At 42.7% G+C, this 12475-nt stretch overlaps 1 protein-coding gene across 10 annotated transcripts in view; it reads left to right on the top strand.

Moving 5' to 3' along the window:
- The window catches only part of agbl5 (AGBL carboxypeptidase 5), a 126092-nt gene that overhangs the window by 56115 nt on the left and 57502 nt on the right, over nucleotides 1–12475 (top strand). For all 10 annotated transcript variants that reach the window (XR_011955316.1, XR_011955317.1, XM_072562881.1 and 7 more), the window contains 2 exons: nucleotides 2616–2797; nucleotides 5775–5995. Coding sequence is in view for 8 of the 10 variants with exons in the window: in XM_072562881.1 (XP_072418982.1) it covers nucleotides 2616–2797; nucleotides 5775–5995 (403 nt within the window). In the remaining 2 variants the exon portion in view is untranslated. The remainder of the gene's footprint in view (nucleotides 1–2615; nucleotides 2798–5774; nucleotides 5996–12475) is intronic.

Raw genomic sequence — 12475 nt, 5'->3', positions numbered from 1 at the left:
CTTCCTTTTCCTGCTGAACCAACCAGTACCCTTCCACTGACACCCTCCTTCGACTGACTGAACTGGTCCTCACTCTGAACAATTTCTCTTTCCAATCCTCCCACTTCCTCCAAACCAAAGGAGTAGCCATGGGCACCCGCATGGGCCCCAGCTATGCCTCCCTCTTCGTTGGATATGTGGAACAGTCCATCTTCCGCAGCTACACTGGCACCACCTTTTCCTTCGCTACATCAGTGACTGTATTGGCGCTACCTCGTGCTCCCACGAGGAGGTTGAACAGTTCAACCACTTTACTAACACCTTCCACCCTGACCTCAAATTTACCTGGACCATCTCGGACTCCTCCCTCCCCTTCCTAGACCCCTCCATTTCTATCTCAGACGACCGACTCAACACGGACATTTACTATAAACTGACCAACTCCCACAGCTACCTAGATTGCACCTCCTCCCATCCTGTCCCCTGTAAAAACACCATCCCATTTTCCCAATTCCTTCGCCTCTGCCACATCTGCTTCCTGGAGGATCAATTCCTATACTGAACAACCCAGACGGCCTCCTCCTTCAAAGACCGCTATTTCCCCTCCGACGTGGTTGACAATGCTCTCCACTGCATCTCCTCCGCTCTCCACCGCATCTCCTCCACTTCCCGCTCCTCTGCACTTGAACCCCACCCCTCCAATGGCCACCAGGACAGAACCCCACTGGTCCTCACCTACCACCACCAACCTCCAGATACATAGTATCATCCTTCGTCATTTCTGCAACCTCCAAACAGACCCCACCATCAAGGATGTATTTCCCTCCCCTCCCCTATCAGCTTTCCGGAAAGACCACTCCCTCCGCGACTCCCTCGTCAGGTCCACACCCCCCACCAACCCAACCTCCACTCCCGGCACCTTCCCCTGCAACCGCAAGAAATGCAAAACTTGCGCCCACACCTCCCCCGTCACTTCCCTCCAAGGCCCCAAGGGATCCTTCCATATCCGTCAAAAATTCACCTGCTCCTCCACACACATAATTTACTGCATCCACTGCACCCGATGTGGCCGCCTCTACATTGGGGAGACAGGCCGCCTACTTGCGGAACGTTTCGGAGAACACCTCTGGGACACCTGCACCAACCAACCCAACTGCCCCGTGGCTGAACACTTTAATTCCCCCTCCCACTCCGCCAAGGACATACAGGTCCTTGGCCTCTTCCATCGCCAGACCATGGCAACACGATGCCTGGAGGAAGAGCGCCTCATCTTCCGCCTAGGAACCCTCCAACCACAAGGGATGAATGCAGATTTCTCCAGCTTTCTCATTTCCCCTCCCCCCACCTTATCTCAGTCCCAACCCTTGGACTCAGCACCACCTTCTTGACCTGCGATCTCCTTCCCGACCTCTCCGCCCCCTCCCCCCTCTCCAGCCTATCACCCTCACCTTAACCTCCTTCCACCTATCACATTCCCAAAGCCCCTCCCAAGTCCCTCCCTACCTTTTTATCTTGGCCTGCTTGGCACACCCTCCTCATTCCTGAAGAAGGGCTTATGCTCAAAACGTCAATTCTCCTGCTCCTTGGATGCTGCCTGACCTGCTGCACTTTTCCAGCAACACATTTTTCAGTATTGATGGAAATTCCTTGGATTGTCTCTAAATTATTAGAACTCCAAGGTTAATGAAAGAAGTGAGGGCTTCAATTTCTATTTTGAAAACCAGACTTGAGTATTCACTTTTAATTATTCATATTTGCAGAAATCCTGAAACCTAGAAAAAATTGCATATTCCTCACAATATATTTGTAAAATTTTGTAGGGGCTAAATAAAACTGTGGGAGTACCCAGCATTATGGTATAATGGAAGTTAAATCTGAATATATCAGAACTTGTGCAAATGAAATTTAGCCTTGTTTGGAGAAGAAACACAGTTAATTGTGGTATACTGTTGCTACTTTAAGATTAGTTTATTCTGCTGGTCAAGAAACTTCACACTTGAACTGTAGAATGCTGTCAAATGAATCTAGAGTTTGAATTGTGGATTAAAGAACTGACCATCAAGCACTGACTTCTTAGCTAACCATTTTGCAAAGCTACCTGTCTATCAGGCATAGATGAGTGGCATGGTGGCACAGTGGTTAGCACTGCTTCCTCATAGCACCAGGGACCTGGGGATCAATTACAGTCTTGGGTGACTGTCTGTGCAGTTTGCATGTTCTCCTCTTCCCTGTGTGTGTTTCCTCAAAGTGCTTTGGTCTTCTTCCCTAGTCCAAAGATGTGCAGGTAAAGTGATTGGCCATACTAAATTGCCTTTTGAGTCCAGGGATATGCAAGCTAGGTGAATTAGCTAATATGGGGTTATGGGTATAGGGTGGATGCTCTTCGGCAGGCCATTGCAGACCTGCTCGGCTGAATGGCTTTTGTCTGCACTGTAAGGATTCTGTTATCTAGATTGGATTTTCATGGACTCTAGAATTGTGTGATAATTCTAGATTTTAATGTCTTACAGCTAATCGAAGAACCGCTCACCAAGGTGGTTAATAATTTGAGAGGGCATATGTGGACAGCCATAGCTATCACATAAAAGTAATTGTCTGATCTGTTAATTAGTTTTCTGTTTCCCTCATTTCCTTAGGTGGGGAGAGCTTTAGCCATTGCAGCCTTAGATATGGCTGATTGTAATCCTTGGCCGAGAGTTGTTTTGTCAGAATACAGTTGTCTGACTAAACTTCGTGCATGGATGTTGAAGCATATTCGAAATACAAGAAGCACAGCAATGTCAAAAAAAAATGTCACAAGGACTTCTAAAGGTCCCAAGTAAGTCACAATAAAAAACAGAAAATTCCTTTCAGAAAGCATTGATAAGGTGCTACATCAAAAGTTATTGTGGAAAACCAAAGTTCATGGTTTAGGAGGTATGACATAGATAAAAGATTGACTTGCCAGCAGGAGGTGTAGACAAAAGTTAATCATATTCAGGCTTGCAAGATGTAACTTGTGATGTGCCACAGGGATCAGGGCTAGGATTTTTTTTAGAATTATGTCGATGACTTAGATGAAGGACTGAAAGGTATGATTGCTAAATTTGCTGATAGTACAAAGATAGGCAGGAAAGTTATAAGGAGGACACAATGAAACCAGAAGGGACATAGACAAGATAAGTGGTGGATAAAGATCTGGAAAATAGAATACAATGTGCAAAAAGGTGAAATTGTCAATTTTGGCAAGAATATAAATGATGAGAACTTGGCCTACTGAGGTGCAAAGAGATTTATATGAATCGCAAAAGGTTAATATGCAAGTGCAGCAAGTAATTTGAGAAGTTAATAGAATGTTATTGTTTATTGCAGAGGAAATTGAATGCAAATATAGAGAATTTATACTTCAATTACATCGGACATTGGTGAGACCAATGTTGGCTGAAATCATCTAGTTGGAAGGGCTCTTGTGATAGGCCTCCCTCGCTCAGAGGTAGGGACACTAAGTTCAAGTCCCACCTACTCTAGAGATGTGCCATAACATTTGCAGTTTTATAATTAAGGAATTACAGGTTGAACTTTTCTTTCTTCTTAAGATAGTTAACTGGCAGGTTTTCCATTTTCTAAAAGATCATGACTTGCAATCGATTTTCTCTGAGGGCTGTTCAATTCCTTGCTGACCTGGGCACACTTCCAAGAAACCTTCCTTATTTTTTACAATATTGCAAGTTTCTGGATATTACTCCAGAGTTGTGATGGTTCTTCCCTGTAGAGAGAGGGAGGGTTTCATTTATCTCCTTTACATAATTAATTTTGGATTTAGTTATACCTGTGGTTGAGAAGTCTTATTTGCAGAGCAATCTGAAAGTCTCATTCACTGCTGAACTCTCCAGATGATGCACTTCAGCGTCCAGCCACTTAATCCTCGGATAGCCTTTTCTGAGTGCACTAATCCATCCCAGATATTAGATGTTCCTTTCTATCTTCTTTGAGAGTTTGTCTGTTTTCAGGTCAGGTGGCTTTGGTGATGATTTTGAAAAGTTCCAAGACTTATTTTACTTCTCCCAACCTTAGTTCAAGACTTTATAGTAAATCTATTGGATTTAAAGTTGAATAATCCAGATTTGATATATCATGACATGTACATATAAGCATCTAATAAAGTGTATTGTGATGATGTCTCTGTGTCTGGTTCAGATGTCCCTTAGCATTTGATGACTACGGAAGTGTCTTAACATGTCCAGATCAAGTTGATTTTTTAAAATTTAGTTTATATATAATACTTGGAGGAGGACAAATTGTAGGAATGTGTAAAGAGCAGCGGAATGGACAACTAAAATTGCTCTGAACATGACTGGGGCAAATGGGCTCTTTCTGTGCTGTACTGTTCTTAGAGATGTGTGTCATTAGATATAGTATTTCATGCATGAGCTGAAAACAGGTGATTTGGAAGTCTAGGATAGTTCCTTCAAGATCAAGCATTGTGCCCTGCTTGATAGTTACTGAATTTAAGAGTGGAGGAAGATAAAAGATTAAATCAAATCTTGCCAATGGACATGTCAATGGGTGGCAGGTGGCTCGGTGGTTAGCTGCCTCACAGTGCTCAGGACCCCGGTTCAGTTCCAACTTTGAGTGACTGTGCAGTTTGCGTGCTCTGCTAATGTCTGCATGAGTTTCCACCGGGCGCTCTGGTTTCTGTCCACAGATGGGCAGATTACATGGATTGGTCATTCTGAATTGTCTGTGTTGTCCCAGGATGTGGAGACGAGGTGGATTAGCCATGGTAAATGACGGTTATGGTGATATGGTAGGGGTGGGATGCTCTTCGGTGGGTTGGTGCAGACTGATGGGCTGAACTGCCTCTTTTCGCACTGTAGGGATTCTGTGATTCTTTGACAACACGATGGGTGGCACGGTGGCTCAGTGGTTAGCACTGCTGCCTCACAGCACCAGGGACCTGGGTTCAATTCCAGCCTCCTCCAGTGTGTGTGGAATTTGCACATTCTCCCCGTGTCTGCGTGGGTTTCCTCCGGGTGCTCTAGGGAATCTAAGCTAATCTAATCAATAGAATGTAACTATTGATTTTCAGACTGCCAGATCCATCGAATCATGACCTGTTACTTCAGTCATGTGTGTAATCATGGACTCCTGTCAATTTTGGGCAGAATTGAATAAGTTGCACAGTTGGTTTTTGCACATGCAGGTGTTAGAACATATTACTGTTAATAGGTTTTTCAAAATCACCAACCAAAGTGGTATAGAGTTAATAGCAACAAATAGTTTATGGTTGATTATCAAAGGAGTATCATGTGGTTTGTATCTCTGCTTCAATCCTTGTTTTGACTTTGTTTTGCAGAGAAGAGGGATTACTACAGATGACTGCTTTTTGTTTCATAAAATGTAATGGTGTTACTTTTGTTATGGTGGAAGTAAACAGAACTTTGTGATGACATTTTGTTTGGTATGCTTCCAAATGGGAAATTGCTTTTGACATGTGTATAAATTATAAAGTAACTACTGAAATAACAAATAACAATTTTTAAATTGCTACTTTATACTACTGTCAAACTATTGAATTAAATTTATTCAAGTGAATAGTTAACCAATTTAGGCTTTCTTCTGTTCACCTTTCCACCGCAATTATATGCGGTACTTTTGAAATGTGATCTCAAATGAAGAGAAAGAGAAAATCATACACGCTTTATTATTTACGGTAACAGTGAGCTACTGAAGATAAATAATTTGCTGTTTACTGAGTTGATGTTTATGTACTGTACATCAGATGCTTTGATGTATTCGTTCTCTCTCAAACATAGTGGGATAACATCCTCCATCTCAGAAAATTCTCTCAGTAAGATGAAGAGTAATGGGACTGGCGCCTCTGGAATCAGCAATGGGCATCCAAATCCATCTCTGATTAAAGCGTCTTCCAGTTTTACATTTGGGTACAGCCCTGGAACAAGCAAAGGAGCTTGTGCACCGGGATCAAATCATAACCCTGCAAAAGGTGCTCACAAAACCCTTGCACCAGTGAGAGGTAAGATATATATTGGTATGTATTATAACTGAGCCATGCCTGCATGAGCAGGATATTGCAGATGCTGCAAAGCTGAAATAAGTGAGAAAATGCTGGAAATAATCTGTAAGTCACAGACCTGAAACCCCTAACACTCCTCTTCACAGAGGGATGCTGCATGATGTTTTTCCAGTATTTTCAGTTTTATTGCTAAGATATATCTGCTGTGTTGAGCTTGAGTATACATAGATAGCTTAACTTCTGTTTAGGTTTCCTGGGTTTTATTGCAGTTGTTACTTCTTGCATGTAATCTGTGATCTTTGGTTTAAGGATTAATCTAAAGTTATCATGCATGTAATCCTTACAACTACTGGGGCAGCATGGTAACTGAATGGTTGGAACTGCTGCTTCATAATGCCAAGGACCCGGGTTCAATTCGACCATTTGGCGACTGTGTGGAGTTTGCACATTCTCCCTTGATTTCCTCCGGGTGTTCCGGTTTCCTCCTCCAGTCCAAAGATTTTTATTTATATTTATTAGATTCCCCACAGTGTGGAAACAGACCCTTCGGCCCAACAAGTCCACACCAACTCTCCGAAGAGTAACCCACCCAGACCCATTTCCCTCTAATTAATGCACCAAACAGTATGGGCAATTTAACATGGCCAGTTCACCTAACCTGCACATCTTTAGACTGTGGGAGGAAACCGGAGCACCCGGAGGAAACCCACGCAGACAGATGGGCAGTTTAGGGTGGATTGGCCTTACTAAATTGGCTGGATGTGCCAGCTAGGTAGATTAGCAATGGGAAATGTGGAGTTACAGAGATAGGGTAGGGGGGTGGGACAGGGTGGGATGCTCTTCGGAAGTGGTGTGGACTTGATGGGCTAAATGGCCTGTTTCTACTCTGTAGGGATTCTATAACTTATGAAGCTATTCAGCAATGATGAAATTAGACTATTTTTAGTACACTCAAAGGTAGTGACAGATCTGTTTATCTGGTGATCAGAACAATAAATCAAGAATGTACGAAAACCAGTCCATTATAGTGGTCATAAATTTTAAAAAAAATCCATCATCTTCCGTCCATCCCATTTGTACTATTTATTGTACTTCCAGCTAGCTAATGGTTGGCAACATGCACCAGCACAGTCAAACATGATTCTTTAACATCTTATTCTGTGGCCTGAAACTTTCCAGTTCAATTGCCTTAACATAAAAAACCTTATTAAAAAATTAATGCAAGAAAACTAAAATCTGTGTTCTTATTGGAGGAGTTAAAAGCTAATCATTGTGTTACACTTTGTGTTTTCATATGATTTTAACAGAAATGTTACCATATTCTGAATAAAACAGTTGAAGTGGTTAAGTTACACCACAATTCTAAGAGAATACCTTTGCTGTGAGGAACAGGTTTATGGTTGTGAACATTATTTTCAATATAGCTGAGACAAGTTATTTTGAATGTGTTACTATAGCTTTTAATCAGTAGTTGGGAAAACATGATCATTTAACAGCACGCACGTTGTCAGTATGACTGGCAAAGATGACCACTGGCTGCTTGTGCATGCATAGATTGGCAGTGCTGATGTTACCACAGCCATGTCAGTCTTCTGGCTTCTCAAGGCTTGCTATTCCACCCTCACCTCCTTTCAAATGTGAAGTATTGTATTTTGGTACAATGAATAGGGATAAGAATTATACAATTAATGGCAGGTACATAATGTTTGAAGTTTGCATTACATATAGACTGCATGTTAAAAAGGCATTTAGTGTGCTTGCCTTCATTGCTCAGTCCTTTGAGTAATGGAGTTGGGAAGTCACATTAAGGTTGTATAGGACATTGGTAAGGCCTCTTCTGGAATATCCAGTTCTGGTTGTCCAATTATAGGAAGGATATCATTGCCATCTTGTTGCTGACTACATAGTTTGCACTTGGGGCTCTTCTGAGCATACCAGTCACTCTGCCCACCTAGTAATGCAAAGAATTATAGACAATCACGAAAAGGTTATTCAGAAGAAATAAATGTCAGGAAGGGACGAAGGTAGCTAGAAATGTAAAAACATGCGTTTGTATAGATATCTTAAAGAGTCAGTGCAGTAGTGTTGGACCTCTTGAGGATGACCATAGGCAGTTAATAGTCGACTAATAATCACTAAGGAAGCATTTCTAAGCAACCTGGTGGAGCTGCACATTTAGAAATTTCCAGGTCCTGATGAACTTCATCTTAAAGATCTTAAAAGAGATGGTTAATGAAATAGTGGATATGTTCTGGAAAGGTTTTATCACATTGGAAAGTAGCAAATGCACTTCCTGTATACAAGAAGAGAGGGGGAGAGGAAACCATAGGTCAGTGAGCTTGATATCTGTTATAGGGGAGATTTTAGAATTAATCATTCAGGTGGTCATAACTGGGCATTTGGAAAAAAAAACAAGGTAACCATTAAGAACTAGCATAGTTTTGTGAAAAGGAAATAATGTTTAGCCAATTTATTGAAATTCTTTGAAGGGTGGACGTGTTCTGTAGTTAAAGGGGAGCCCATTATGAACATCATTGCCTGGCATTCCAAAAGGCATTTGGCACGTTTCCACATAAAAGATTATTGCACAAAATAAAAGCTCATGGTGTATAGGATAATGTACTGGCATGGACAGAAGATTGGCTAACTGGTAAAAACCAGTGTGTACATAAATAGGTCATTTTCAGATTGGCAGGATGTGAGGTGTGGGTTTCCACACAGAGAGAGAGAGAGAAGCTTTTATTTGTCATTTCTACCATATACAACTGCTCCAGTAAAAATGAGACAGCGTTCCTCCAGGACCGAAAGTGCTATATGTTTTATTTTTGCACCGGCCCTGTGCTTTACCCGCAATCTTACAGTTTACACCAGTGACTCAGATGAGGGAAGCAGAGGCATGGTGGTGAATTTGCACATGATCGAAAGATAGGAAAATTGTATTATGAAGATGACAGAGCAAAAATGCAGACCAATAGAGGTGATGACTAGGACAAAATTTGGTAAATGAAGCATAATGTGAACTTGATCGCATTTAATAACCTACAGCCCGGAGTTCTCCAATTTCAGATAACCTACCTTCCCTTCCCCCAACTCCCTTCCCAGTCCCACCCCTCCCTTCCACTCCTCCCAGCCACCTAATGGATTCATTCTTTCCATTGACCAACCAGGCGGTACCGTCTACCAGTTTTCATCTATGCTAACCCACTTCACCACCCTGCTCCCGACACCCCCTTTACTTGTAGCTCCCCATACACCCAACCCCAGTCCTGAAGAAGGATTACACTGGAAACATTGACTTCTCCACCTCCTGATGCTGCCTGGCTTGCTGTGTTCTTCCAGCCTCCTACTTGTCTCTTTGGCAGGAATAATAAAATAGTGGAGTATTATTTAACAGTAGATATCCACAACAATCTGTGATGTCAGCTGGCTGTGGCAGGAACAAACACAGAGTATCTGTACATATTTCAGTGTCATCACTGCATTACATATGCGGTTTTGTCATCAGTACGTATGCTGCTGTTGAATCGTTTAGCAAGGTGAGGCAGTGATTGGAAACCTAATGGGAGGAGGAACATTGGCCATAAGTGGGAAAAGGGTGGGAGGCCTGTAAAGGCATTGGGAAGTTGGAGAGAAAGCTACACTGGGAAAGAGAGTGAGGCTGGTAGGAAAAAGGGGGAGAGGGTGACTACAAGGAAGAGACCTTGGACAAAGATAGAGAGGGAGACTGCATCTAGAGGCGATCAACTTGAAACTAAAATAAATTCCTTATATCCTCTCAGAGGGCATTTTATTTTAAATCTTAAAGCACCGTCTTTCGGCAGGTAGCTCTTTCCCGTTACTTGAGAATTATGTCAGCTTTCTTTCTGCACTGAGTTCACAAGATACTCTGATTGTTTAAATTGGGAATGACTGAAGAATTCCAAGGTGCAGAAGGATCTGGTGCATGGATCACAAAACGTTAGCAAGTTGTTAAAGCTAATCGAATTTTATCCTTTATTATGAGTAGAATTGAATACCAAAATAAGATTATGAATCAGATTTTGTTTGTCTTGCTTAAACAAAAGCGTAAATGTATTGGAGGTAGTTCACTAGAGATTTTCTAGATCGATACTTGAGTGAACAGATTGTCTGAGGAGGGAAGATTGGTTCAGCTGTATAGGTTTGTCCTATTGAGGCAAGGAAGGGATGGTAGGTTGAAGCAACCATGATGCCAAAAGATTTGGAACATGCAGTCAAGAGGAAGGAAAAAGCTGAAGGTTGAAGTAGTAAGAATCAGACAGGGCTCAAGAGAGTTACGAGGGACCCAGGAAGGAACTAAAGAGTGGACTGAGCAAGCTAGAAGGGGGCATAAAAAAGTCTTGATGGGTGGGATTAAGGAAAACTCCAAGGCGTTCTACACTGACGTAAGGAACAACAGGATAGCCAGAGTGAGGGTAAGGCTGATCATGGATTGGGAAGGAGATTTGTGCCTGTAGTCAGAGGAAGTAGGGGAGGTCCTTGATGAATACTTTGCTTCCGTATTCACGAGAGAAAGGGAATTTGTCATTTGTGAGGACAGCGTGAAGCAGGCTGATATGTTCCAATAGGTTGATGTTAAGAAGGGCGATCTGCGGGAACTTCTGAAAAACGTGAAGCTAGATAAGTCCCTTGGGCCATTCGGGATGTACCCAAGGTTACTACGGGAAGTAAGGAAAGCGATTACTGCGCCTTTGGCAATGATCTCTGTATCCTCACTGTCCACTAGAGTAGTATCAGATGATTGGAGGGTGGCAAATATTATTCCCTTGTTCAAGAAAGGGAATAGGGACAACCCTGGGAATGATAGAATTAAGGATAATCCAAAGAGTTTTTACAAATATATTAAGGACAAAAGAGTAACAAGGGAGAGATTAGGGCCCCTCAAAGATCAGCAAGGCGGCCTTTGTGTGGAGCCTCAGAAAATGGTGGAGGTACTAAATGAATATTTTGCATCGGTATTTACTGTGGAAAAAGATATGGAAAATATAGGCTGTAGGGAAATAGTTGGTGACATCTTGCAAAATGTCCAGATTATAGAGGAGGAAGTGCTGGATATCTTGAAACGGTTAAAGGTAGATAAACCCCTAGGACCTGATCAGGTGTACCCGGGAACTCTGTGGGAAGCTAGATAAGTGATTGCTGGGTCTTTTGCTGAGATATTTGTACCATCGATAGTCACAGGTGAGGTGCCGGAAGACTGGAGCTTGGCAAACGTGGTGCCACTGTTTAAGAAGATCGGTACAGACAAGCCAGGGAACTATAGACCGGTGAGCCTGACCGGAGTGATGGGCAAGTTGTTGGAGGGAATCCTGAGGGACAAGGTGTACATGTATTTGGAAAGGCAAGGACTGATTAGGGATTGTCAGCATAGCTTTGTGCGTGGGAAATCAAGTCTCACGCACTTGATTGAGGATTTTGAAGAAGTAACAAAGAAGATTGAGGGAAGAGCAGTAGATGTGATCTCTATGGACTTCAGTAAGGCGTTCGACAAGGTTCCCCATGGGAGACTGATTAGCAAGGTTAGATCTCATGGAATACAGGGAGAACTAGCCATTTGGATACAGAACTGGCTCAAAGGTAGAAGACAGAGGATGGTGGTGGAGGATTGTTTTTCAGATTGGAGGCCTGTGACCAGTGGAGTACCACAAGGATCAGTGCTGGGTCCTCTACTTTTTGTCATTTACATAAATGATTTGGATGTGAGCATAAGAGGTACAGTTAGTAGGTTTGCAGATGACACCAAAATTGGAGGTGTAGTGGACAGCGAAGAGGGTTACCTCCGATTACAATGGGATCTTGATCAGCTGGGCCAATGGGCTGAGAAGTGGCAGATGGAGTTTAAATCAGATAAATGCGAGGTGCTATATTTTGGGAAAGCGGATCTTAGCAGAACTTATACACTTAATGGTAAGGTCCTAGGGAGTGTTGCTGAACAAAGAGACCTGAGTGCAAGTTCATAGCTCCTTGAAAGTGGAGTCACAGGTAGATAGGATAGTGAAGGCGGCGTTTGGTTTGTTTTCCTTTATTGGTCAGAGTATCACGTACAGGAGTTGGGATGTTATTTTGCAGCTGTACAGGACATTGGTTAGGCCACTGTTGGAATATTGTGTGCAATTCTGGTCTCCTTCCTATCGGAAAGATGTTGTGAAACTTGAAAGGATTCAGAAAAGATTTACAAGGATGTTGCTAGGGTTGGAGGATTTGAGCTATTAGTAGAGGCTGAACAGGCTGGAGCTGTTTTCCCTGGAAAGTCGGAGGCTGAGGGGTGACCTTAGAGGTTTACAAAATTATGAGGGGCATGGATAGGATAAATAGGCAACGTCCTTTCCCTGGGGTCAGGGAGTCCAGAACTAGAGGGCATAGGTTTAGGGTGAGAGGGGAAAGATATAGAAGAGACCTAAAGGGCAACTTTCTCACTCAGAGGGTGGTACGTGTATGGAATGAGCTGCCAGAGGATGTGGT

Source organism: Chiloscyllium punctatum, chromosome 3 (genome assembly GCF_047496795.1).
Source record: "Chiloscyllium punctatum isolate Juve2018m chromosome 3, sChiPun1.3, whole genome shotgun sequence".
Classification (NCBI taxonomy): domain Eukaryota; kingdom Metazoa; phylum Chordata; class Chondrichthyes; order Orectolobiformes; family Hemiscylliidae; genus Chiloscyllium; species Chiloscyllium punctatum.
This window is presented reverse-complemented; position numbering and strand designations above follow the sequence as displayed.